General features: G+C 36.4%; 1 protein-coding gene across 21 annotated transcripts in view; it reads right to left on the reverse strand.

Moving 5' to 3' along the window:
* MCF2L (MCF.2 cell line derived transforming sequence like) overlaps positions 1-22812 on the reverse strand; it is a 161612-nt gene that overhangs the window by 11829 nt on the left and 126971 nt on the right. For all 21 annotated transcript variants that reach the window (XM_066990508.1, XM_048077869.2, XM_048077873.2 and 18 more), the window contains 19 exons: positions 19902-20021; positions 19147-19263; positions 18504-18653; positions 17683-17807; positions 15783-15897; positions 14794-14913; positions 13716-13907; positions 13305-13496; positions 12283-12442; positions 12064-12134; positions 10962-11038; positions 9843-9909; positions 6709-6824; positions 5580-5649; positions 3763-3855; positions 3545-3637; positions 2014-2139; positions 1146-1367; positions 492-584 (listed from right to left, as the gene is read on the reverse strand). In XM_066990508.1, coding sequence (XP_066846609.1) covers positions 492-584; positions 1146-1367; positions 2014-2139; positions 3545-3637; positions 3763-3855; positions 5580-5649; positions 6709-6824; positions 9843-9909; positions 10962-11038; positions 12064-12134; positions 12283-12442; positions 13305-13496; positions 13716-13907; positions 14794-14913; positions 15783-15897; positions 17683-17807; positions 18504-18653; positions 19147-19263; positions 19902-20021 — 2319 coding nt within the window. The remainder of the gene's footprint in view (positions 1-491; positions 585-1145; positions 1368-2013; positions 2140-3544; positions 3638-3762; positions 3856-5579; positions 5650-6708; positions 6825-9842; positions 9910-10961; positions 11039-12063; positions 12135-12282; positions 12443-13304; positions 13497-13715; positions 13908-14793; positions 14914-15782; positions 15898-17682; positions 17808-18503; positions 18654-19146; positions 19264-19901; positions 20022-22812) is intronic.

Raw genomic sequence — 22812 nt, forward strand, 5'->3', positions numbered from 1 at the left:
AGGCCCTGGCACAGGCTGCCCAGAGAAGTCATGGATGCCCCATCCTGGAGGTGTTCAAGGCCAGGCTGGATGGGGCTTTGGGCAGCCTGGTCTGGTGGGAGGTGTCCCTGCCCATGGCAGGGGGGTGGAATTAGGTGATCTTTAAGGTCCCTTCCAACCCAAACCATTCTGCGATCTATGATTCTCCCCCAAATCCACTAACTCCAGTGAAACCAATAGCAATAGTGTATGCAATATCCCCCATGAATATTGGGAAACATGGATTTAATTATTATTTTTAATAAGACACTGTATTTGAAAAGTATCATTTATGAAATTGCCTTATGATTTAACCTATTCAGTGTAGGCTTTTTTTGTTTTGTTTTTACATTCTCTCATCACTTTCTATTAGTGATATAATAAAGGAAAGAAAAACAAAACAGATCCTGTTGGGTTAGACCCCCCACACTTTTTAAAAAAATTTTTTAAAGGTAGCGGCATGTTATTATTACCTGTATGATGTAAACTTCTTCCCTTGCATTATACCAGATTTCAAATTTTTTTGCATCGCCTTTGACATTTTCTGTTATTCCAACTGCTGCCATCTAGAAGCAAAGAGAACAGAAGCTGACCTACCGAATTGCAACTAAGATACCAGTGGAAGCAGAAGGCTAATAGTATTCTTTGGTAATCTATTTCTGAAAAGCAAAACCATATTTGGTTTCTCCCTCAAGGAAAATAATAACACCATCTGCATGTTGGACATTCAGTGCTTCGTGTCAGCTTGGCTACCTCAGAGGGAAGAAAGGCTTATGTTCATTAAATTCAGACTGATTCACAAGCTTTCTCTTGAAATGCATACTGACAAATCCTGCATCTATTTTATACTACCCATTATTATATTTTCTGTGTGATTAATGTAATTGCCATTCAGCTACATTAGTATGGTTTAGATTTTGTCAAAGGAGAATTCCCCCACCTCCACCAGCAAACACAAAGTGACACAGACTTGTAATATCCATTACGTTTGCCTGAAAGGGCGAAGTTTACACTGCAAAACTATAATGCATCTTCACAGACAGAAAAAAAAAGCACAACACAAAACTTTTATTACTGCAACCTAGGCCCTCAGTACCACTACCTTATTGGACTGCTCAGTGCCTTACATTTAAGGAGTGTTTGTAGCTATAAGAAGGTGCCTTCTCATATCCCTCTCCATTTTCTTCTCGCTTTTTACAGAAGAGCACTGCTTTCTCATGGAGGAACAGGTGTCGCTGCATTGGCTTGAAGCGTGCCAAATCTTTCACCTTTGAGTGACCCTTTTTATGATCAGTCCAGACATTGAAGGATCCCTGCATTAAAAGCTTGCCCAGCTCATTCAGGTTTCCCTAGAACAAAAAGTGATATTTATAACTACAAAGAGGTAACATCTGACTAAAACACATACTCTGAACATGTTTTTACAAGTTCTGTCATTCCAAGTAATCTCTCACATCAGTGTTTATGTTGAGCTTGGAAAGGTAATGAAAATATAGTCAGTGTTTAATATTCTCTCTCTCCTACACTGTTCAGGCAGGATCTTACAGTCAAGAGTACCAGTAGCAAAGATATGGAGATCTACACACAGAAAAAGGGGGAAGCACAATACACATTTGTTTTTTCAAGTGTGCGCTCCAAAGTTCCTTGCACCGCTCCATTCTTCCAGAAATTTTAGGTGTAGTTTTACGTATGGATATAAAAAACTAGTAGTAACTCCCATGTGGCAGTAGCCTAGAACACACTGTTCACTACGATTTTTCTGTTTCTAACTTGGTGTCAAGTAGATCAAAGGAAGAAAACTTGGGTAGACAGAGCAAAATATTATTCACAGCACGAAAACTTCAGAAGAGTATAAAGATTCACTTCCCATTATCATGTAATTACATAATGCAGTTTAAAGGCATCTTTTGTACAACGTTCTTCTCATTCTTAGTATGTAACAGAGAGTACACTGTACATATGTATTTGAAAAAAAATAAAAATATTGTTACTCACATCATAGCCTGTAATGGCTATCTGGTGCATAGAATCATTAACTGCTTTGAGAATACCCAGTATAGAAGTTAATGCCTCCTGGAGATCTTCAGCACCTTCACAATTCTTACTGTATTTCAGCATTTCCTGAGTGGGCAAGGAATGACAACATACTTAGTTTTGGAAACAGCAATAACTAGGAATATTTGAATTTTAACACAAAATTTGGCCTACATTTTTAAAGTTACCTAGTGAAGTCAACACCATATAATCTAGTGGATTAAATACTGACTAACTCAGAAGACCCCAAGGTCTTCTTTACTTATCTCTGCTGCTAATTAGCCACACATTAATCCAAACTTTTTTTTTTATAAGCAGTACCTAAGAATTTTACAAGACTAAGTTGGCAAGTATTTTTCACCACAAGTGCTTAAAACAAAACAAAAAAAACCAATGTCACATCCCCTTTTTAAAGAAAATAAACAAACCCGAAACATTTGTTACTTTTAAAACTAGCAAATATAAAAATATAGGCAAATTCCATTTATTATTTGAGTTATTGTAAAGACCTGGGATGGCTTGGAATGCTAGTCACAAACCTAAACTTCGAGTACTGTCTACGCATTTAAAAATGTAATCCTTCTCCAAAGAGCTTATTGGTGAAGCTGCATCTTCCAATTTGATTCCAGATGAACACAGTGGCAAATTCATGTGGAATCCCACAGGCTTTGTAACATGAGAATAAGCATTTACTAAGAGTGTAGAAAGTAAAGACACTTTAAATAGAAAACCTTTCAAATGCTCTTCTCTTCAGATAAGTTTAAAGTAATTAATTCTTTAAAAGTTGTTAACTTTAACTCAGTTTTAAGTCAATAGTAAACTATTGTTAAATGCAATTGTTGAAACTCGTGTCTATGTTGTAAATATTTCCTAAAACAAGCCAATTTCAAGCATGGCAAAGACTTAGACATTCATTTTAAAATTTATAATGGTATATTCCTCTCATTTTGCTGTCTCAGTATGTCTACATGAATCACAGTGGAATTTTCTCTAAAAATACCATAGAGTGTGCTCAGTTGAGTACATTTTGTAGAATGTGAGTTCCTTTGAAGACTGTGATTAACTGGAGCTTTCTGGACACTTTCTCAAGTCCAGCAAGGCTAATTCCTGTGACATGCATGAGGCCACTATAACTGACAAGTGGCACGTATTTCTGACACTCTCTTCTCTTTGTTGCAAAACTTTCTTGGTCTTTTTGTTTCTCCTCATCAATGTCTTCATTCTTCTCTTCAGCAGAAATTTAAGGGCAAAAGAAGTTACACATGGTGCCTCTGTGGTAATGTTTAATGTTTGCCTGCCTACTAGTAGCTTTTTGGCTGAAAGAGAAAAGAACTGAGCTGAAAGTTGATAGACTGGAATTTCCTTCTGTTTTAATTTATACACCTCAACTAACTTTTAGATTTCTCTCCAGCAGGATGAGAGAAGCAGGATTTAAAAAAAGGCAAAAAAAACAGTTTATTAACACAAAATTACATAGTTTCATAACACATACCTTTAGCAGTAACTGGTATTTGGTTATTCTTTGAACAGGTTTCAGCAAGTATGAGTCCAAACTGAGCTTGTGATCAAGTTTCCTTTGACATTCCTGTAATCAGTGTCAGATTTCATTGGTACCCAAATCAATATTTTTTGTCATTTGTTCTTGAGATAATTTATGAATGTAAACATAAAACAAATTCAGAAATATTTCAGAGACTCAAGCAAGCATACCTGGAAGAATACAGAATCTGAAAACTGCCTCCACAAACTTTCAGATCGAGGTTTATTTTGACAGTATTTTTCATAAATCTGGAAGTCTTCCATCTGAAATTGGGGAGAAGAGCAAAATATTACTAAATTCTTATGATTTTAATAGATGAACTTCGTAAGAAGTTTTTCCACAGTCAATAAGGCTAAGGAAAAAAAAAAAAAAAGCAATTCCTTAAGGCATCCCTAGCAAAAACAATTATTCAAACTCACTAATTTTGTAACAGCTACACATTTTGTATATGGAATATATGAGTAAAATGCTCCTGTTAATTTTTTTTTCAGTTTAATATTAGGTACCTTATGAAGAAACATGTTATATTTAGAAATATATTTACATTAACATACGAAAAATTTGGGATCTTTTAATTTAATTCATTTAATGCCAGAACGTGAATCCCCCTGTGTAACTTATTAAAAAAATATTTGCCCTTCTTTACAAATTTGTATTTTGTGCTTTCCAACTGAAATTTTCTTAAGTCATTTATTTACTATTTTACCAAGTTTTTATCATCTATTTACTACTATTATTCACTATTTTTACATCTATTTACTATTACTACATCTATTATTATTTTATCAAGTCATTTATTGCCCCCTTATCACTTCAACATTGTCTTCAAGAGTTTGCTATTTTTTATTCATGGTTGCTTACACAGGTCTCATGGTGCTCTTGTTGCTCCAAGAGACTTGCATGCATGGGTAATCTATTATTTTTATTTGGTTATGCATGAAATTTCACTTTCTGAAATTTATTTATTCATGAATTTTTCCACTTTCTCTTACAGAGATGGCCAACCCAAGAATTGTACAGCCCCTCAGTTGACCTCAAATTAGATACTGTCTAGATGCTGAGCTTTTCTGTAGTTCATTTCACTGTTGTATAAAAAAAAATATTTATAAAAAATCCCAAATAACTCATGAATGGTTTTATATACTCTGTAGTCATCTGCAGGGCTTCACAATCACCTTATTACAAAACTAGACATGGCCTCACAGTTCTAATGATGCAGGAATCTCACCATCCCATATCTATTTTCACACATTCAGATGAGTTAGTAACTGAACAGCATCACTTCAACATTTGTTGAAAGCAAAAGGAAGTAAGACTGCATTGAAAAGGTCGTAACTTTAGATTTAATTGAAAGGCTAGGTAGGAAGTCAGTAAGCACCTCAGCCCTTCCATTTTAGGAAACACCATCCTCATGGATGCTTCCAGTAAATGGTAGGGAGAGGGATGACTGCTTCCAGTTTTAAAGCCTCAACAGCTAGCAGTAACAGATTAAGATTTATTTCCATAAACAGATTCCTATCTAGCCTTTGGTATTCTACAGGTGAGACTCATTGTTTAATAAATCCCAGATTAAAAAGTTTAATTCTGTTATAGCTTTCCATTTTCAGAGTAAAAAGTAAAAAAAAAAAGAAAAAAGAACATATTCTGCTGAGTTGTATTCTTTTAAGAAAACAGAAACAAACAAAATTCCAGTAAGGAAAGCTAATCAAGTAAAACAATCAGTTACAGTGATGTGAAATGATCCAGTACATGACTCCTCTTCATGTTTTCCTAAATGCAACTTTAATAAAGCAATTTTCTTTTAACGCTCTAGTAGCTCTTTCTATCAAAATTAATTAATCCACACAGTGGAAAATATCCCCAACTCTCAAACCTGTTCAAGACAAACAAAGGGGATCTGGTGGCAATTGCCACATGAAAATTACTTTCATTTGTAACAGCCTTAGAATAGCTTATGAATAAAATGCCAGCAAGAGATGACACATACCTGATCCAGAAAGCAACGTCCTACCAGTTCTGGGTATTCTACATAATTTTCTAGTTCTCTCAAGAATATTCTACAAGGAAGAAGATTTTATTAGAGCACATGTTAAAAAAAAAAGTTGTAGTAAATGATTATGTTCTTGCAATTTGTTTTGTAAACTTAGGAAACAGAGTTGTAATTCTGTACTATGAAATTAACAAAGCTGTTCTAGATCAGGTATTTAAAAAGGGATAGCAAAATGAAACGAACAAACATTCTGACCAATTTCTTTTAGCTTACTGTTGCTGCAATAGAAAGGAAATACAAGATTTTTTTTTCAGGAAAAAAGTTTGTTTCCCTGCCTTGTGTATTAAGCAGCAGGACTTGTACAGTTTACAAGTCTTTGTTTTTTTCCTTCCAAATGCTACCAAACAACACAGAGCAAATAATAATTAAAAAAAAAGTGGCAAAACCTCAAGTTTAGTTTTTCCTGAATAAGAAACAACGATTTATATTTCTCTTGAAAATACTTCTTTCCTAACCGTTAAAATATTACCACGTGAAGAAAAATACCTTTCTAGCAGCAAGGTCACCTGAGTATAACATTAAACAGCCTCGAACAGATACAAAAGTATTAAGAATTTGTGCTTTAGGATAATAATTTACTTTCTACCATAAATTTCATCAATAAAAAAATAAAAAAATCCTCAAACTTTGCTTTCATTAGCTTGTAACCAGATCACAATACCTTTCCTCAAGATCACAGAATCACAGAATTGTAGGGGTTGGAAGGGACCTCGAGAGATCATCAGGTCCAATCCCCCTGCCAAAGCAGGTTCCTTAGAGCAGGCTGCCCAGGTAGGCGTCCAGACGGGCCTTGAATATCTCCAGAGAAGGAGACTCCACAACCTCCCTGGGCAGTCTGTTCCAGTCTGCAAAATTTTACCTGGGTTCTGAGAACATTTAAATACAGTTTCACACAGCTTTGCTCATCATTTGTAAGAACTTTGCTTTTCTCCTCAAATGTAATATGAATTTTGACTTGATAGACAGCCAGGTTGGACTCAGTAAGCATCTTTTAGCAATTTAGGTCTGATTAAAGTACAAGAACCCTATTCAAATGCTATTTTTATACATGAATGCAAATCTTCACCTGTTGTGAAAGTGATAAATTTCTTCCATATTCCCAAACAAAATATCCTTCTTGTTTTGGAGTTCTGGTGAAATGAGGTGAGCCATTAAGGGGTTGTCCATCTCTGCAGCATACCCCTGGAACACAGAAGAGGGGCACAGTGATCTTTTCACCACTGATCACCTCCTGTTACTTGTAGTACTTATCTCTCTTATAAGGCAGTCTGCCAAACAGCAAAGAAAGAGTTCAGTATTAATCATGAAATAAGTCTACAAATGCTGTTCTTCCCTCAGTCCAGAAAAACACACCTGAACTCCTTAGAAAGACGCATGAATAATTACTGGAACTCTTTGTTAAGCAAGGATGAAAAAGTTTGCAAACATTTTCACTGACCAAAGGCTATGTATTTTCATACTCCTTAGAAGTCACAGTTTGATTTTTGTGTTAGAATTTACACATCTTAGTTTAAAGCCACAATTCCAGTACATATGCAAATCTTCATGTTAGTGTTAGCTTTTATGATGAGGGAGCAGGATGGTGGTGGAGTCATCGTCCCTGGGGGTGCTTAAAGAAAGGTTGGACGAGGTACTTAAGGACATGGTTTAGTGGGTGATATTGGTGGTTGGGGGAAGGTTGGACCAAATGAGCTTGGAGGTCTTTTCCAACCTTAATGATTCTATGACTACAGCTATTTCTACAGATAACAGAAACCATTAAGCTACAAATTCTATTTTAAAGATACTTTCATTAGACTTGCCACTAAAAGCCATAACTTTAGATTATGACATCTTCCATTTATCATATAAGGCCACATTCTCTGCATATGTATATTTGGCACAAATAAAGAAAAGAGGGCGCACACGTTACTTTAGCTCAAGAGTGCTCTTCTCTGGTCCCCTGAGGTCACTATTCTGTCATTAACAGATCTCACAGGAAAGACAGACAGACAGAAGGAAAAAGAAAAAAAAAAGTGCAAGAATGCTTTATTACCTGTGCTAGTAATACACAGCAAGTGTGATGGAATAGCTTAATTTAATGGCAAATAATGGTACCTGCCTTTCTTAGGCTCCTATGTGAATGAACTACCAAATGCCTTTTAGTCATCTTCTCAGAGACAAACAAGCTAAAAACAACAGCCTTTGAATTTGTCAGTTTAATCAGGGGAATTGAACCAAACCATATGTACCAAAGAACAGATCATACGGATTGGAGAACACACATTAGGAATGATGCAAAATTTGGCTATTAATGCACTAGGCAGCTGAAGGAAGATGTGACCTACTTTAGATTTGGATCAGATCTTTCTTCCCCCAAACCACACTGTCATGGACAAGGTGGTCACAGAAAAGAAACAACTGCATTAGTGACAGATTTCTAGTAAAAAAGATAAGCAAAAATTGCACCTACAATCAAGACTCTCAATTTCAAAGTTATGTCCAAATGACAAAAAGTAGGAGAACTAGCTGGTAAAGTCAGCTAGCCTCAAGAATTCAGGCATTTGGATAAGCTAGTGATTAGATTTTTATTTTTAAACTTTCTTTTAAAAAACTAGCTTTCATTTTCCATTGGAATCCTTTGCAGACAGAAAATGCATAGCAAAGAAATGCAACATAAAAGGAGACATTGTCCATACAAAAGAGTACCAAGCTATTTTTACAGGAAAATTGAAAAGATTAATACCATAGAAGAAACAAAGGAATTGGGAAAATAGTCAGAGCCATGGACTACTAAGAATTACTCAAAAGCTGGAAGACTGCCACTGAACCATACATCAGCAAGGATCTGATCCAAAGTTCCTGTTGGCAGTTCTGATCACCCAAGTTCAAGAGAGATGAATGACAAACTCCAAGGAGATACTGAGAAGTGAGCTTGGCATGGTCACAGTGCTGGAGAGTCTATCACATTGGCAGAAAATGAAGAGCACTTGACCTAACAATACAAAAGGTTGCACTGTACTCTACGTAAAACAAGAGAAATACTAGAAGAATAGAAAGCTTCTGTAACAGCCTCCATTATCAGTAGGAAGAACCAAAACCCCTTCAACCATTCAAATCTTGATTTTAAGAAGAGAATTATACAGATAGCATTGTATACAAAAGCAAGGAATAAAGCAATCCTTAAGGTCCACTCCAGACCTATATTGCTTTATTACCACACATCGGACAGCTATCCTATTGTTGACATGTCCCAGCACTTGGACATAACCTAGAACAGGAACACTACTGGAAGCTGAGCACAAACTAGGCAAAGGCAAGGCCAGAGTTCCTGCAGTACTCTTATTTGAAGGTATCTACCCAGACATTATCACTGCTAGTCCATAACTTAAGACAGCTCCTATTTAAGAGCCTAACACTTGCATTGATACCAAAAGTGCCCAACTGGCTCAATTTTGACACATCCTGACTGAAATAACTCACCCTCACGTTATCTGAAGCTTTATCATCTCCTACAATCAAAACTGGACTACAGCAAAATGATGTGTCCATGTACGAAGACTTGACAAATTTGAGGAACAATACAAAACCCTGTACCATATTTCTACAAGCAACACACATTACCGTAATTATGCCTCCATAAGCATGGAGCAAAGGAAACACCTTTGTTTCCTTCACAATTTTGAATCAAGATGTTATTATTGCAAGGCACTCTTTTACCATAGTTGTACCCAAGATACATGGAAGATCACCTAAAGATCTATAAAGAAGGATGTGATAAGTAGATTTGCTACTCTGACGTAAAATTCCCTCAACGCAAATTCACATTCTAGTGTGAATTTCTTCTCTCAATGCAAATTCACATTTCAGTATGACACGATCTTCCAGGAGCTGACCCAAGACTCTGGAATGAACTCTGCAGGAATTAGTGACCATTACAAATGTCACTGGGTTCCACCTAAATAATTAGGCATATCTTATTTTCTGCTGAATTTGTGTTTACTAATATAAAATCCTAGTTGCATGAGTATCTCTAGGAAAAATATTGTACATTCCTACCTCTGGAATATGAGACAGGAAAATACAAGACAGGAGAGATGTAACAACCACACTGCTTGATGAGACAAGAGGAGGAATTAGAGCTATAAGGAAATCATATGAACATCCATGAAATGAAACAGAACTAGATTCATATCAGCCACAGTGAAATTTAATCTTTACCTCAAGAACACAGAGAAGTTCTTCCACATATGCTCGTTCAGTTTCAATAAGTTCATTAATTACATGCCTGTAAACAAAAAATGGTAATTAAGGAAGGCCTATTCACGTATGCAAAACATTGAGGCAACATTAACTTTGTTTCTACTTTCCTTCAGACAATAAAAGAAACATTTCCAGTTCAAGTAAAATGTGATTTTCATAGACATTTCTGTCAACAGTTCATATATCCTTATTGAGAAGCATGCATTTTAAAAATGTTTTAAAGTTGAAAATGTGTTTAAACAGGGGAAAAAAAAAACAAAAGCTAGCATTTTAAGTGTTGTAGGAGCTAAACTGAAGCAGTGAACAGTTTTATCACTGTACACACAAAATCTGTTTATGCTGTGTTTGCAAGAGTTAGGGCTGCAAAGGATTATCAAATACAGATTTCAAGTTACACTGGTCATTTTAAATTTGAGGCTTTAAAATGAGGCACTGTGATATTTTAGTGTAAAGTTCAATTTCCTTAATAGTCAAGCAAGCATACTTTTTTTCCCCTGCTTGTAATTCTGGATGATTTAGTATATGGTTCACAGAATTACAACTGTGAAATGACAGCAAGAGCATCCAGCGTTCAGGTAGAAATGCAAGTTCTGCTATACCACACACAGGTGGTATTAAGTTATTTTTGGAATATAAATGATATGATTTAGTTTTTATACAGGAAAGTGATTTTTCTTAAGGTTTGTCAAAACAGGGACTAAAGAATAAAATAAAATAAGAGTAAAATAAAAAACCCCAAAAGTCCTCTGAAGCATGGAGACCAAAACCTCCAATAGATTTACAGGAGGCTTATTCCTCAAAACTATGTCATCTTTGAAATGAAAATATGTAGTTATCTTGCCATTGCATTACCTTGCTGAAGCAAAGCTAGACTCTGGTATTATATAAACTATAAATAATGCTGCAGACAGACTGAAATACCTTCCTCTATGTACAGAGCACAGCCAATGCATTTGAAAAAGCACTGAGACTTAATTCAGAGAAGCATGCTTGTCTTATCAAATCCTTAGCCAAACTCAGACTTTACTGGAACCAAATCAGAGAAAGAACATTTGTTGTTTATCAAAATATACTTACTGCCGTAGCACGGCTAGGTTTTCTTCATCATCCATTGTAGATCCTCCTCTGCTTTGATGGAGTTCAGTCATTTCACTCTAAAGAAGGAAACAAACAAACAACAAAAAATAATCGCAGCATCACAGATGGGGGTGAAAGCACTTTAAAATATGGAGCTTTGCACTCAGCTCTATTTGCATGCGTTTTCACAGGAAAGACTGTGTTCCATTAGAAATGAAGTTATTTTGCAGAAACTCAGCAAAAAAAAAAAAGTCAACACGAAGGTCTTGAAGCACACATGAAGATTTAGATACAGGGAGTTCACCATGAAAGGCCAGCTTAGAAAACACCATGGCTCAAGACCCCTCTCCAGTAAGGCAACATCCGAGCATCAGCATAAGATTTTGGAGGCAATGCTGGCCCTAGTTTGTTTTCCAAGCTAAAAAATGAGGTACTGTGCTAACTTTCTGGTTGGTAGAAAGTAACTCTTGTAATGGCTGAGCTAATCCCAGATTTTCAGAAATAAGGAGAGGTTCTGCTTTCAGACGCCCCCCCCCAAAAAAAACCAACCCTTTTCTCCAGCTTTTGTCCCTACTGGTCACGCAGTCCTGCATTTCTCCTTGCATAGTCTCTTGACTCTTGCCGAACCTTTGCTGAGTTAATTCAACTCTCTAACACAGTGGGGAACTATTTGTTTCTGTTGCTGCCGTCAGGTTACTTTCCTTGCTGGAGGCGGGGCAGGAAGACCTTCCCCACTTGGGAATGGCAACCCCTTAGGTCAGGTGAAGCTATCTGTGAGCCAATGACAACTACCTCTTGACTTTCGTCAGTTTTAAGAGTAGCCAGTTACTACTGGCAAATAATAAATGTTTCCTGTTCGTAGATTTTATATTTTGCTGCCCCTAACATTTTTCCTAATATAGGCAACTATTTACTTTACCTTCTCTCATACCTAGCCCAGCGACAAAGCAGCCTCTATTTAAACCAGAGTTACTTCGATAGGGGCAATACCATCACATTTGCAGTGGAATTGCCTCACTGTTCTTGAAGTTCTTGAATATTCTATTGCGTTAAGACTTTCTCAAGTAGTATGCACATGAAAAACACAGAGAAAAAAAATTACCTTTCCTCTTCTGTAGTTTACCTTCCGAAGCACACTGCTTTCTGAGTTGGATACATAATCTCTTTGAAGACCTAAGCATGTAAACCAGAATCAAACAGCAGTTAGAACTTGAGCGGATCTGACACAGATGTTTGTGCAACCACAAATTACAGCTGTTAGTTTCTTCAAGTTTCTGAGCACAGTGAAAAAAAATACTTAAAGGCTACTACAGTTGCTTACCTGGAGAGGTACAAGGAGATTTTACAAAGGCTTCGGGTCTTGGTGCAACTGGCTGAACAGGACGCGTCTGCTTAGCTGCCAGTTTCTTAAGACTTACTTGTCTCTTTTGAAACATTTCTTCCATGCTTTCTTGCTTCTGGAAAACCTTTTGCACATGCTCCTACCATTGCCACAGAAAAAAAAAAATCACTGTCAGAGACCTATCAACAAGCTACACAGCTATTTATGGTACATTGATTTGAAATGGCTATTGCTTTTATACTACATATAAAAATATTACCATACTCTTCACTCCCAACAAGGCATAATTTAGAGTTATTTAGTACACTTAAAAATTGGAACATCACAAAACATTTTCTCTGCTTGCTGTAGTGAAACCAATGGGATTCAGGTTTCAAATAAATAATAATAAAAAAGAAAACAGGTAAAAGTCTTTTTGAAAGTGTCTAATGTTCTGTTACAAGAAGATATCAGCAAGAAAGAAAAGCTGCCCATAGAGATTGTGGAGTCTCCTTCTTTGGAGATACTCACAACCTGCCTGGATGTGATCCTGTGAAACATGCTCTAGGTGACCGTGCTTGAGCAGAGGGCTTGGACTGGATGATCTCTGAAGGTCCCTTCCAACCTTGATCATTCTGTGATTCTTTTTTCAAGTTCTGCTTTGTAACTGCTTTTTTTCTGGGAGTTTTGCAAGGATCAAGACAGTCATGTTTTAACTACATAAAAAAGATATCTCAAGTACTCATTTGGGAGTTGTTTTTTTTTTTTTTAAATCCTACTGTCTGAAAATTTGAATTTGTTATTAATAGGCTCTGGAGCCCTTGATGTCTATCCAAACATAGGACATGACTATCACCTTGAGTAAGGAAATGTGTCAGCTTTCCAGTTCCCAGGTGTAAGTACTTGCTCTGATGATTAGCACAAAGTCACCTAGTAGGATTAGCTTTATCAATGGCTCTTTAAGAAAGCAATTCTAAAATTAACAAATGAATGCATACATATACATGAATATATTCTGGTACCTTTAGGTCCTCATTGAGGATTTGTGCATACTCTCTGTAAATTTTATTCAACTCCTTGATTTTATTGCCTGCACCAGTGTCCAGGAATTTCTCAATCTCTTGTAATGCTGATTCTGCACCATCCTGAGACTGACACTTATCTACAGGTTGTGAAGCCAGCAGATAAATTCCTTCATCGCACCACTTCATAGACTAGAAACAGAGAAAAGAACAGGCTCAGAATGTATTGATGTCAGCTTCAAACACTAAGAGCTCTAAAACATTTCATACCTCTACTTGTGACATATTCAGCTATTTAAGGACAAAACTTTCAGCATACCCATATATTTTTTAACATCCTGTTATGACAATGGGTGGACAGAGGTTTTTGCAAACAAGACAGGGAACAAAACCATTCCACAGAAAATTTACCTTTTCTAATAAGCTATGCAGTTCTAGAGATTTGTTAAGAAGATTCCTCCTTCGTTCCATCTCAGTAGTGAAGGCATCACAGAGATGATGAAGTTCACTGCATTTTGGAATAATGGAGTCCACAGCATAATGATTGCTTTGAATAAAAGTGTCGCCCTCTGAAGCTAGCATTCTAGCTTTTGTTATCGTTTCCTAAGAAAGCAAGCATTGATTTAAATATATATTTCCTTGGATCAACATCAATTAAAAAAATAGAAGTTATACCATTTATTTTTTTAAACAGTAAAACCCACATTGATACAGAACACATTTTAAATTAATAGCTGCCTGACTTCATAAATCAAAGTGATTTTCTGTCTTTCCAAATGCCTAAGAACTTTTATACTTCCTGCTTTATTGTATCAGAGTACTTCAGAAACATGAATGAGTATAACCATATAGTCCCTGTGAGGGAACCACTTTTAGTCCTTGCATGCCTTCATTATTCACCAGTGCGTTTGAGTGTGTATTTATGCAGCCTGGAATATGGTGGCAATCTGAACCCAAATTAAAAAATACCTAACTCCAGTACCTCAGCCTCAAGAGCAATGGCCTCACTTATATAGCTATATTTTATTAAGAAATCCAGATCATAACATGTTAATAAGGTCTCCCTTTTACATTTTTCAGAGTATATTTTTGTCGATCTTGTTTTAGTATACCATACACTCAATACACAGCCTTCTCATTTTTAAGTTTTAATGAAATAAGTGGTTTTATTAGGAGTGGAAGTGTCCCCTTGATCATAAAGTACAGAACTTGGCTATGTAGACATTTTATGTAATTTTCCCATGAAACAATCATACCAATTCTATGATTAGACATTCCACTCTTCATTAAGGGTTGCCTGAGAACTGGGCCATTCCAATGGTTGAAAGCATTGCTCCAAATTCCTTCTGCATGTTACTTTAGACACTAATTCTGTCCTGCTGTTAGCTTAAGCTCTGGTCATATGATATTTTCAGTAACTAAATAACATTTCCCTACACACACACACACACACAGTCATAGTAGATATATGGAGAAGTGCAGTTCTTACACATGATTTTTCTTCAAAGTTGACAAGATCTTTCAAAATGTGCTCTGCATGTGAACAGCTGTTTCCCACATCTGTGAAAACAGACAGTCTCTCGGACACAATATCCAAAGCCGCTTTAACCTGAAACGACATACATAGAAGTATCAATGAAGATGATTCCACCTCTCCAGAGACATATCAGTTAAATTGCTGATAGCCACTATTCACAATCAGGTGACTCAGAGAAAAGGCAGTGAAGTAATCTTGTTTCCTGGTACTAGCAAAAAAATCCGTGAAGAATAATGCTCAGAAACATTTATGATCTTGCTTTTACCAGATGACAATAGTGCAGAGACATTAATGTAAAGAGCAAAGGGTGCAGTCCTCACCATACCAAATGCTTGAGAGAAAGATATATATGCACACACTTGTGGTAGGGTTTCTGAATGTTGATCCTGTGGATACACAGTGGGCATATTCTGAGTTCAACACCAGAGTAAAGTGACTGTAGGTGCCATTAAACACGAGTTAAACTAACATGAGATCAGAAACTGGCTGTAAAAATTTTAGTTCAGTCTCCACCCAGCTTCTAACATTGTGGTTGCAACTTCCCACCCACAGTGTTGGAGACTGTTTTATAAAATTTCAGCCAGAAGGTTTAGGTAAGTCTTGGTTCCATAAAAGGACCTATTGGCAAGATGAAAGCATCGCAGACAGCATATTATGCTTCTGTGGTGGAGAATACATTTCAAAGGAGTTTTTGAATGCTTATACACTGCTGGGCTTGTGGAAAAAAAATAACACTGCAGAAGAGAAGCTATTATGTCTCTATAGGCAAGTATTCAAGGTAGTAAAGATAGCAGAATGTCAAGTAAGGACATGTACAAGAAAAAAAGTTGGAGAAAGTTTTCAAGCGCACACACACGAGCTGCAAAAACAAGAGGGGGAAGTATTTGCTTCTGAATCACTTCTATATTACCAAATATTGACTGCCACCAAGAATTTCTCACCTCTCTAAAATTCTGTTCAAAATTCCGAAGGCACAGACACTGCTCAAGTTTTTGCTGGTGCTTAATCCAAAACTCATCAAAGGCAGTCTCCGTTTCATGTAACTGAGCCAAAAGCCTTAAAAAAACAAAACAAACCTGTAAGAATGATGGTTGCAACCTTCAAGGGACAATACAATCTTCCACATTAAACAAAAAGTCTCCCCAAAGCAATACTTTCCAGAAAAAATAAACTGGATACAGGAAACTTTTTTGAGCATTGCACAGAATTGTTTTCTAGAATAACACTGATGTATAACTGAAATCCAACACAAACATTAAGTACGGAAAAACTGGCAGTGCTGATCTGAAGGTAGCTGCTGCATATACTGCTTCTTAGCTCTGACCTGGGGACACAGCACAAGCAAACATAAATAAAACCTACAAATACACCTGGGCCAGGACTCCGAGGGACCTAAACTTTGAGCTATAATGAGGATTTTTGCCAAAATTTTGTATTGCTGTGACCAGGCAACTGCCCTCACATTTCATTCCTTGGAACAAGGCTCATAAAAAAACTGAAGGCCACTACTTCTCTTCTGAACAGAGATACTACTTCAATATCATAGACAATTGTACAGCAGTACTGCAATGAAGAGATCCTTCCTGAATTTTAATTCAGGTTGAAGAGCCTTAAGGAATTTGACCAGTCTTCTAATTGTGCATTTGATATTGTGGTATGCTACAGACTTATCTCCTTGGTGTACTTTGCTGTATTGAGGCTACATCCAGGGAAGGCTGCAGGTCAGAATTTTAATGAACTTTATTCTTTAACAGCACAGAAACGAACCCTGGATTTAAAAGTTAAACTCATTAGAAAATAGTCAGACATACACAGTTTGTTCCAACTTCTGTCAGTTATTGTATCAAGCAGGAACATTTTGGATGAATTAGCAACCCCCACCCCAACCCTGATTATCCTTCAGATAGCTAATAGCAACAATGACCCGAAAAAGTGACTTCTGCCAAGCTTTGTCCATTGGAATTGACACTTACTTGGAAAGAAAAGTCAGTCCAAGTGTAACAGAACATAGAATGACAGACAAAAAAAGAATGCAAAAGGCTGCCTTGGGGAAATGAGCTATGTTTTTATAACTTTGTTTAAATTTACATCTGTGCTATGATGATATAATGTCTTCAAAACTGGCAGTAATTTAAGGGGGAGTGGGAGAAGCAAAGGAAAACAACAGCTATTACTTATATACCCAAAGGAAGCATATAGGAAGTTTGTGCATAGATACTTCAAAAGCAGAGCACTCCCTAATAGCCCTTTAAAGACTACTAACTACATTGATAAGATATTAAAAATGTCAGAAGCTCCTTAAGGAAGGTTCAAAGAAAAATAAGCCTTCCACTTCAATTCAAAAGGAATTAATGAAAGTGGACAAATCTACTGAAAAGAAGAGATATATATTACTTGTCTTCTCCTGCTTTCCCTACAACAGCAAAATTTCCTTGGATTGCACTTCAGTCTTTGAAGCAAAGCACCAATATTCTTTAAACTAAGGAAAATGTGCTCGACTATATAGTCCAAGCCTGACAAAAAGGACCCCCCCCCCCAAAACAAACAAATAAAACCAACAACAAAACCCCACAAAACCAAACAGTGCTATGTTGTTTTGGGGTTCAGTATACACATGTTGTCCATTTTCCTACCTTCAGATTGACCCAGTAATGGGCATCAGGGGATTTCCTTGCTAAAGACAGATCTGACAACAGAAGAGTTGCTTCTGAAAGTACCTTTTATCTATTCACACTGAAACATTTGTTTACTTGCTAGGCATGCATTTAGAATTAAGTAATAGAGGCAGTTAAGGGTTAAAAACCCACAGAAGCAGCTTGTTCAGTATATCACTCCTCTCACCTTTCTACTGTTGTTTGATTGTCTAGCTGGTCTTGATTCAGTTTGTATTCAGGGTTCTCAGTAACTGGTTTTGTAATACTTCCAAGGACATCATCTCCCTGTTCTACTGCTAACCTTATATCCTCCTAAAAAACAAGAGCAAATAAACAAACAAAACATACTGAAGAATTCTGTAATCACTGACTTTTTGTTGTTTTGTTTAAAACATACCCCACAAGACAACAAAGTGGAAAAAATACTTTGTTTTAATCGCAATAGAGCAAGCATCGTTTGATTAAAAGCAGTGTTTGACAATGAATAAAGACACTAGATGCTAAATGTCAGCTTTTTGTACGCTTATGGGTCTTCAGACAGTATTACAGAGTTGAATTTTCTTGACAGATAGCATTCTCATGTCTCCTTATGCTACAAATATCTCACAAGCTTTAGATGTGTAGTTTTAAAACCCCAGTTTTAATTTAAGATGATTTCAAAGAATATTTGTCCATTCTTCAAAAGGTTCTGTGCATTCAGATACAATAAAATTTATTGTTGCAATGAAAACTACAAATTAAACTCACCACTAACACACACAACGATTTATATGTGGAAACAAATTCCTATGTATTTGCACATAAGTACACATAGCCACAAAACTGTCCTTTTTGAAAGCAATAAGAAGATTAACTTCAAACCAAGAAAAAGTTTCAGTAAGATTTCAATATTTGACGTTATTATTGTCTATTAACTTCAAATACCCCCTATGTTTTCTATTAACATTGTTAGCCATACATTAAATCACGATTTAACTAGAACACAGCATCTTAACAAGATTTACATACCTTCATTTTGTCCTTCTTTTCTGTGTGTGTTGCAAGAAGGGAGCTGGTTGATTGCACATCGTTTGGTAGTTCTGTTTCAGCCAGCTCAGTCCCAAAGGACTGAAGAATCTGAGCTGTTTGCTTAACCTTTTGGGCGAAACCTTCTATAGCCTTTTGGAATAAAAACCATTAAAGATATTTCATGCTCATCCCATGCACATGTACAAACAGACACATACATACAATTTGTAAAACAAACCCAAGCAGATGAATTACAAGACTGAAAAATGGTCTAAGAATAATTTTGTAAGCAACAGATACCGTCACCATTAATTCCTTAATTGTATGTTTTCCTAGGCTTGTATCAGGTATATCTTCCTCATATTTTTATAATCTGGAGTTATTTTACAACTTGCGCTTTTTCTTTCTTGTAGCAAAAACAACAAACCTCAACACAACAATATACTGTAGTTCCTTTGCTTCAAGCAGTCAGAAAACCACTCCCAAATTATTACTCATATTATTTCCCTAAGATGACTAAGTACCATTGGGAACATCTCAGAGCAAGTCAACTTGCATCACTTGGAATATGTCTTATAAATGACAGGGTATAAAACAGAAGGGCTGATTAAACTGAAAAGTTAAAACAACAACTAAGACTTACAGTGCGACGGGATAGCCATCTGTTATGGCAGTAATCCAGGGTGCCACCAAGATCTTCTGTTAATTGTGTTTTATCAATGTAACCCTGCAGTTCTGACACTGAGCCCAGCATTATGATCTGCAGCAGCAAATAAAAAGCAAACACCATCAGTGGTCACAAGTCCCTTATCAAGGATTCTAAGCCATCCTTCGGCCTTTAATACAAAATTCCAGTTTCATACAGAAGCAAGTGATGGAACTCTTTCCTTTCAGTGTAAGAAACAAGCAAACAAAACATCTTAACACTTGTTTCTGCTGAAGATGATGTACATAACTGCAAATAAGCATGAGCACCAGGCTTAACAGCACCTATTAAAAAAACCCTGAATTATACAACATTGATGACTTTAGATTATTATTATTTTTTTAATCTTGATAAACTACATATGGCTATTTTCTAAGAGCAACAGCATCTCATTCATTTCTTGTTCATTTTCCTTGCTCTCCTGCGTCTGTGGGAGAAAACAGTAGTATCTTATTGGATTTGGCATGTAAGGACTGGTTCCAAAACAATAAATAAGAACTGGGGGGGACATATCTTGACTAGCTCTAACCCTGAAAATTTGTATCTGATAGGTAAAATAAAAACTTCCCCGCCTACTTGAATATCTTTAGTCTATATATTTACAAAGTTTATTTTAAAATATAAACATCATTGGCTAGAGTAAGTACTTTAACAGATCCCTGACAATAAAGTGAAAACAGAATATTACTTACAGGTACTTTCATTTTAAATTCATCTTTGTGGAACTTGAAAGCAATGTCTGAGAGAGCTCGATGAAAAAATCCTGTTGGGCGCAGAACGAGGACTAGTTGCAAGTTTCCTGGGAAAGATGCCTGCAAAACAAGTTTAATCTGTTATTTTCTGGTGTCTCAGCTCAGAAAATATTTTTGAACAAGGAGAAGCCTCTGTTAAACCACAAACCAACTGTATCAAGGGCTTCCATAATGGGGTGACCAATTATAAACCTAACAAGGCTTGCATAGAGAGCTTCATTCAAAGAGACATTTATGCATCTTTGGGAACAGGAATCTATTCTTCTGGAATCAATTTTTTCAGAGCTGGCTCATATCACTCTTCAGTTAAGATTACATCATAGACAAGGAGGCTAATGAACAGCGATGGCTTAGTACTTTTTCAACAGTACTTTCATGGTTACCTTATCTTTTCTTTAATAGAGGGTGCCAAGAGAAACCTCCATTATTATCTGAATACGTAAAAACGAATTTCTTGTTTGTGCATATACTGCCTTGCTAGTTGCCCACACAAACTATTTCCACCAAGACTGAATTTCTCAGGCAGTAGCATAGAAGAAGTAAGCTTGAATTTTGCAGACAAAAACCCACAATCCTCATCTGTTCTTTCCTCATCATCTTTCAACTTGTAGCCTGATGGATCTTCCTCAGTTCTACAAATGATATGGAGAACACAGAAGAGAGGAGAAGGAAAGCAAAGAAACTGCATTAAATTACAAAAAATTAACCTCTGCTGTGGCAGAAGTTCACATACATAGCATTTAGCCATTCTTGAAATCACACAAGTCTTCTCCCCCTATGCAACATGGAAACTGTCATATTTATAGCAAACAGAATTACAAAAAAAAAAAAAAAAGGCAGCCAGCCAAAACCAACCAACCAAACATACATTGACTCAAGAAGTTGTAATGCTATGGTCCATTTTTGTGCCTAGTGAAATTGTTAGGAGCTGGACGGCTGTAGACTGGTTTAAAACACATTTTTCAGGCTTCCAAGTTTTTAGCATTGGAAATTACAAAGTTTTAAAGAGGCAAATAGTTAAAAACTTTCTGAAAGATTTCATGGATTCATTGTGGTTCCCAAGGTATTCAGAGATCTCAAATTGATTAGGATCCTTAAAAGACTTGTGCTTTACAATCTGCCTCCACTCAAATGATGGCCAAAGTTTTCTAGAAAGTCCAGTGATTCAGTCCCAGTGGAGTCTGTCAGAGGGCTGGGGATGGAATCCAGGTAATTCTGTTCGCCCACACTAGCTTTCCATCCCTGCACTGCAAACAATCTTTCTCTGTGGACTTATTAACTCAGAGTTATGAAACAGAGGACAGACTTTTTATAGAAAATTCCTGACTGTATTCAGATGAAAAAATTAAGAAAAACAGTAAACAAATGATCTAAGTTATTGTAACAAAGATGACCACAATTTAAGCAAGTGATTTAACTCATACTAAGAAACACTGCAAGAATAGACCATTTAAAAAAGTTAAAACTCTTGAATAATATTTTTAGAATGATAATTTTATAGTCTATTCATTTAGATTTACACCAGTTTATTTTGTGCCTTTAACAGTAGCGTGCAGACTCTCACTGAGCTGTTTTTCAGCTCCGACTTCCAAAAAAATGGAATTTATTCAGTGGTAATACCAACATTTCATAATAAAAAGCTCCATGAAGCTTTTAGATTACACATTTTGAAAAAATAATAGGTGTTTGCTTCGAGTTTAGTAGATACATCAGAGACATAAGAGTGAAATTGTGAAGTTTTGAAACACGGCAGACTTTACACAGTAAATGCAAAATTTTAGTTATATGAGTGAGTGATGAATTTCTTCATTCTAACTTTAAATTCTCAGTTTTATACTTTGTGACTGTAGTCTAGACTTCAAAGCCACAGTTTTATAGCAAATATTTTGACTGTTAATGATGCAAACAGCAGTAGCCAACTGCAAAGCAAGAGTAAACTTTTCTAAACTGTATATTAGCTTTTATGAAATACACAGTTTAGTTGTACGACTAAATAAAATAGGGTCTTCTTGTTCATATACACACGTTACAATTACTCTCCGTCTCAGCGTGCCTAAACAATGCTGCTGAGATCACTGCAGTTGTGCACCACTCAGAATAATTCCCATTAAAGACATGTGAAGAGTTTCCTTTCTCTTTCAGCAAAAGCTGAAATTTTCAATTATTCTAACTTTGTCTACAATGCTGTTCTTACCTGCCCTAGTCTGACTCCAGTTTCCCACTTGGTTTCATTTTTTCAAGCAAATACAAAGCAGTGTTAAATGCTACTGACTGCTGAGCATGGCCAGGAGTCAAATCCACAAATCAAACTTTGTGAAACAACAACCAAAAAAGGGAGGATTGCCACAGTAAACAATGTTGGACCAGTGCCAGCGATTCCCGTTTATCTGAGCTTATATCTTCACTGCCCAAATATCACTGTTTTCCTGTGTTTTTTTTTTGCACCCCCTCTCCCCTCCCGAAAAGCTCTGGTGACTTGCAGAGACAATGACATGATGCAACAGGCACTCCTGAGATGGATTTGAACTTCATCAACCAGTCAACTTAAGCCTGAACAAGAGAGAACAAAAAGAACTCCATTCCAGTCCAGCAGCAAGTTTGTTTGAAGCCATTGTATCCTAAGCAGACACAGCAAACAATGACTTCTCAATGGCATTGCACCAAGTGTTACACACAGACATAAATATTTATGTGCATTTAGCAGTGTCATAAAATGAAGTGCCTTCGAGGTTTGTTTTAGTAAAGTCACTGAACGTTGCTGTGTCCTCAGGAAGAAACCTGAAAATTGTTTTTTTTCCAAAAGCATCTTTCTTTACTGGATTAATTAATATTAACTGCTCCCCCATTATCT

The sequence above is a fragment of the Anser cygnoides genome, chromosome 1 (assembly GCF_040182565.1).
Source record: "Anser cygnoides isolate HZ-2024a breed goose chromosome 1, Taihu_goose_T2T_genome, whole genome shotgun sequence".
Taxonomy (NCBI): Eukaryota; Metazoa; Chordata; class Aves; order Anseriformes; family Anatidae; genus Anser; species Anser cygnoides.